Here is a 5,625-nt window from a genome sequence, read left to right on the forward strand (position 1 = left end):
CATGAATACAATCTGAAATCTCTTCTTTCAAAAGAAGTCTTTTTTTTTTTTGAACTCCTTTCAAAAGAAGTCTTGAATTTTTGATACCATTGCTCTTTCCCTTTTTCCCACTTTGGGTCACTCACTACTTTGCTAGGAAGTGTACGAGAAAGTTGCTCCCTTGTTCCTATTGGAACTTTAGCTATTGGCTTAGGAATAAGGATAGAAAAAGTGGAATAATATAAAATAAAATAAATTTGGAAATTTATTTGAAAAAAAAAAAGTTCGGGTTCAAATTGATTTAGATAAAGTTGAAAATTCACCTTTTAATTTCTCTGTGCCTTTATCTTTTTCCTGTCAAGTAGTTAGCCTTAGTCCAAAAGTCTAAACTTTAAACCCTTCAACGAAGGAGTTCCTAATCTGCCAATAAGAAATGATTTCTTCCAAGCGAAGTCGCTTCTAAAGTAATATCATTTCCATTATATTAAACCCCCATACACACTCACTCCTTAGTAAAGAGAGAGACTGAGAGGCTGATCATTGACTCAGAATTTATAATATGGCACAAGAATCAGCTTCTTTCGATCTTACGCAGGTAGATGATTTCTACTTCTCAGCAGTGTTTGATGAAAAAGAAGATGTGATTTTTCCTGTATCTGATGAAAAGTATGCAGAAGAGTTGCAGTTCCAAGAGGCTCTTATGGGCTCTGTGATCACTTCCAAATCGGCCAACAATGGAGCCTTAACCTTATTGCCATTACTGTCATCACCAACGCCAACAATACAAGCAATTCTCCCAACCCCGGAAACAGAGCCAGCAAGAGAAGGTGGGGAATCATCATATAGCTTCTGTGAGATTTGTGTGGAAAGGAAAGATAGTGACCAGATGTTCAAAACTGAGAGCTGTGAACACTCATTTTGCTCTGATTGCATTGGCAAACACGCTGCCACAAAGATCCATGAGAGCATAACCATTGTTACTTGCCCTGAATTGGACTGCAAGGGTGTCATAGAACTCGATGCTTGCAGGGCAGTGCTTCCGAAAGACGTGTTGGACAGGTGGGACGAGGCGCTATGTGAAGCGCTGTTTGGTTCCCAGAGGTTTTACTGTCCTTTCAAGGATTGTTCAGCAATGTTGCTGAATGATAATGAAGAAGGGGAAGCGATTAGGATGTCAGAGTGTCCGTTCTGCCATAGATTGTTCTGTGCGGTGTGTTATGTGCCTTGGCATTCAGGGGTGGATTGCGAAGAGTTCCAGAGATTGAATGAGGACGAGAGAGGGAGGGATGATCTCATGTTGAGGGAGCTTGTTAAGGAGAAGAAATGGAAGAGGTGTCCCCATTGCAAATATTTTGTGGAAAGGACTGATGGTTGTTTACATATGACTTGCAGGTCAGTTTTGCTCTTGACTGTCATGTCATTTTTTTATTTTATATTTACAATCGGATTTGATATCTATGAGATCAAGATAAAATACCAATTACTTTATTTTTAGTGTAGACCACATTCAAAACTTTTTCTATTTGATAACAAGACTAGGATAACAAGACCAGTTGAACCAACTTTTTTCTATTTGATAAGAAGACCATAAGAAGACCAGTTGAACAAACTTTTTTCTATTTGATAACAAGATCAGTTGAACAAGCTAAAACTAGGATTGTCATGCAATTATTACATAATTACGCATGAAGTATTTGCTTAGAATGAACTTATATAAATTAGTGATGTTAATTAGTAGAAAAATGTATGTTATGTTGGTTTTGTTTTTTGTTAACATGTGATTGGAGTTCTTTGAGCCATTGATTATTTTCCTTAGGAGTAGTGATAGTTACAAATTGTGTGAATGATACATTTAGTTATAATTGTGAAATTGTATTTTCAAAAACATGATGATTTCACTATTTCACGTAATAACTAAAATCATGTTTTCAAATTAGGATTTCAGCTAGAGTGTGTACGGGTAGTATATAACTTAGCATGTGAAAAATAATTAACATTTTCTTAGTGTGTAGTAGCAGTACCTATATTATTGAGGGAAACTATTCTTTTACACTCATTTACATCAATATCTATAATTGATACGGAAATATCCACATTTTAAAACATGAAAGTGGAAGTGGAAAAACAAGTGTAAGGGTATCTATGCCTATTAAGTTGGTTGTGTGACAAGATCTAAAACAAAGACATTGGGGCATAGTTATGCCTATTAAGTTGATTGAATGATAAGATCTAAAATATCTACATTGGGGCATGGTAATGTTATCATTTTGCTCTGGCTAAAGAAGGACAATGAAATTAGATGCCCTGTTCAATTAATTAGCCCACTTACGTGTTACATAATTTTATGATTTTGAGATGCCCAAAGTAGGACTTTCAGCGGGCTGTAGCTGATGTAATTATAATGAGTCAAGAATTTCTTTTTATAAGCAAAAGCTATTGTTTATTTGGTTGCAGGTGTACGTTCCAGTTTTGCTACGGATGTGGAGCTCAGTGGACTAGTGATCATGGTGCTTGCCAGAGAGATTAAATGTCTAGAATGAATCATAATGAAGATGTTATCACAACACTGTACTATAAGTATGGAAACTCTGGCTATATTACCTCTTTATTTTGCTTTTATCCTTGGTTAATTTATGAGAAAAATGCTCTAATTTGCATATACATCTATTATTCAAACTCTTCTCATTAATTATTGAGAATTTACTATACACTATTCTTAGCCTCTTGGACTATTATACATAAATAATAACTCCAAAATCAGAATCTATGCTAAAAATGAAGTTGAATACAAAGTCAAAGATCAAAATCAGCGCACGTCAATGGTTGAATTAAGGTGGTCCTTGTGTGGCGTATGATCGGAGATTGAAGGATCTTGGTGCATTAGTGTTTTTGCCGTTTGGGGAGTTGCCGCTTGCGTAACTTTAGATATGCATGTTGTATGCATTCTAACAGGGGTAGTGTGTGTATTTTCTATTTCTTTGATGGTGGGAAACTTATAAGAGTGTTCTTGTACTAATGCTCATGTTTGTGTTATTGTTCTATACTTCTATACGAACCTTGAATTTAAGATTCAGTTTGGTTTAGGTGAACTTAAAATTCAGTTTGATATAGGTTAATGGTGCAAATAATCTTAGTTGTTAACTTATTCAAATAAGTTATGGAAGACATGAGAGAGACAAACTCACTAAGTTAAGAATGGCACCGGTGTGGCACTAACCAAACTCTTTCAATGCTTAATTTAACTCATTTAATATCAAAATCTCAAACATAAAAGTCTCTTGGAATTTCTCTTATATTTTTGCATGGTAGTTTTTGGTATGAATATATATACAAATCATTTGACCATACTACCAAGATTTCCTCCATTTTCTCTAAGTGGGGCATTGAAGGTGTCATGACTACGACTATGGGCGGATGTCTAGAGTCGTGCTCATTTACTTTATGTTTGGTGGCATCTAAGGAAAGGGAATATGAAAGAAAACACCAAGGGAAGGAAAAGGAAAAAACAAAATGTTTTCCACTATGTGTGTTTGGATGTAGGAAGGAAAAAAAAGAAAACAAAATTTTTCCTTTGTTTGGTTTTCAAAGAGAATGGAAAGGAAACTATTTGTTTTTACATTTATACCCATGAAGATATGATTTGTAAGAAGAATAGAATGGTAGATTGGTAATTTTATAATAAAAATTATAAAATAATCCCAAAATTCCTCTTCCTTTCCCTTCATAGAAATTTAATCACTCCAAATCAACCCACTTCTCTCTTCTCTCATCTAACCAAACAAGGAAAATGACTTCCCTTCTCTCCTTTTCTTTACCTTTCTCTCACCTTCGCCCAATTCAAACAAAGCGTTTGAGATGGTGAGCTAATTCTACGTGAATTCTGCCTTTGTTCACTAAGAATCATGCATTCTCACGCATAGAGGCTCATTCTTTCTTCCTATTGTCCACTTTTTAGGGTGGACCAGTGGGTGTAAGCTAGACACATATGTATCTAGACCCTCCAAAGTTCCTGGGAAACTCTATTACATAGAGTTCTTAAATTCCTAACCATTCTTTCATAATATAAGAGTCAAGATTATGCCTTGAAAACTTTCCACTAACAAAACCCTTAAAATAGTAAAATATTAATGCATACAAAACAAAAAAACGTTACACTGTGTTTGGCAAAAACAAGGTAAAGGGGAGGAAAGGAAATGGAGGAAGAGAGGGGAGAGGAAAGAAAAGAGAAACGAAAAAAAATCCATTAAGTTGTTTTGGTTTGGAAGATAGAAATGGAGGAAAACATTGTTTATTGGTGGGTTCTTAGAATAAAATATTCAAGCATGAAACATATGCATTTTCTACTAAAATTTATTTTTGTAGGGCTTTTTCAAAATATAATAATGACCATATTTTAGCTTATGTATGAATTATAAAATGCATCTAATTGCATATTTTAAATTGTACTCTTGCATATACACGGGGTTACAAGTTAATTGTGTATTAATTCACAACTCAAGAAAAATTCAAAATACATACATATATAATTAGTTGACACACTAATTCATTTTCAAAAATAATAGTTTTAGTATAAATAGGAGAGACGCTACACTTTCTCAGTGATTAAAAGCTCTAAAACCTCAAGCATCTCTTACAATCATGGTAAAAAAATTAATTCGTAAATATCCCTAGTAACTCAAATATTGATGGAATAGTTTTCATATTCTCATGTTTAATTTTAAATAAAAAATAATATATTTTTAGTGGTACAAAACAAATTCACAAAAATATTTTGTTTTGCTTATGTTAGTATTATTTTTATTTAAATAATATGTTGAGAAAATAATTCAAAATTTTATATGCCTATGAGAAAATAATTATTTTTATTTAAATAATATGTTGAGACTATCAAATTTTTAATTATTTTTTAATTTTATAGTAAGTAATAGTTCATTAGACTACTAATAAAAATTAAAATTTGAATGTAAAATAATAACACACATTTAAGCCCACATATGCTTGGTAAGTATGGAATTTCAATTTGTGATACGAAGTATATAGTATTAGAAATTTCATTGTGAAGTAAAAAGCAAACATTTGATAATAAATTTTTTGATATTAATTAAGCTTGTGGGGATGGGGTGGACCTAAATTTGGCCCAAGGACTAAAACCTGAGAAATAAATACGAGGAGTAGACCTAGCCTAGAGTCCAACAAGAGATAAAAGGGAGTTTTGGAAGAAAGAGGCCATTTGGGCCCATGATCGAGGTAGCTTGTGATACCCACTCTTCCCAAGGCCCAACAGGGCTCATTACCAAGGTAATCTCAAAAACCCCTCTTCCCTAAGATCATAACGATTGTCTGGAGAACAAATTTCTCTCTTGAATGTGGCCACGCGTAGCACACACTTCTCTTGAGGAACACGTCGAAAAAAACGCATGCAGAGCCTAATGTAACAATGACCTCCGCCTTAATTAGATCCCCCACCTAATGTCAGTCACATTAAATGTTGAATGACTAACCTGAATAGTGGAAACACTCCTAAAAGTATTTCTTTATGATCAAGGAATGGCAGGGCAAGAAGATGATGGGACAGTATCCCCCAAATCTAGCTAAGTGTAGGACAATTGGAGGATGAGGGGAAATGGATATAAAAGGAGGGGGAGG

The 5,625-nt window shown here is 34.0% G+C and overlaps 1 protein-coding gene across 1 annotated transcript; it reads left to right on the forward strand.

Annotated features, from left to right (window-relative positions):
* The first annotated feature begins 367 nt into the window (after positions 1 to 367).
* LOC142634403 (E3 ubiquitin-protein ligase RSL1-like) lies at positions 368 to 2,736 on the forward strand. Its single transcript, XM_075808690.1, has 2 exons — positions 368 to 1,371; positions 2,434 to 2,736. Exons 1-2 carry the CDS (start codon positions 539 to 541, stop codon positions 2,504 to 2,506), a joined length of 906 nt encoding a protein of 301 aa, XP_075664805.1. The 5' UTR covers positions 368 to 538; the 3' UTR covers positions 2,507 to 2,736.
* The last annotated feature ends 2,889 nt before the right edge of the window (positions 2,737 to 5,625 follow it).

Source organism: Castanea sativa, chromosome 5 (genome assembly GCF_040712315.1).
Source record: "Castanea sativa cultivar Marrone di Chiusa Pesio chromosome 5, ASM4071231v1".
NCBI lineage: Eukaryota > Viridiplantae > Streptophyta > Magnoliopsida > Fagales > Fagaceae > Castanea > Castanea sativa.

What these genes read in the sequence shown, in the direction of transcription:
- LOC142634403 (XM_075808690.1), top strand. Translation starts at nt 539, where the DNA reads ATGGCACAAGAATCAGCTTCTTTCGATCTTACGCAGGTAGATGATTTC. An exon ending in TGTTTACATATGACTTGCAG is followed by an intron (nt 1,372 to 2,433) that starts GTCAGTTTTGCT and finishes ATTTGGTTGCAG; the next exon opens with GTGTACGTTCCAGTTTTGCT.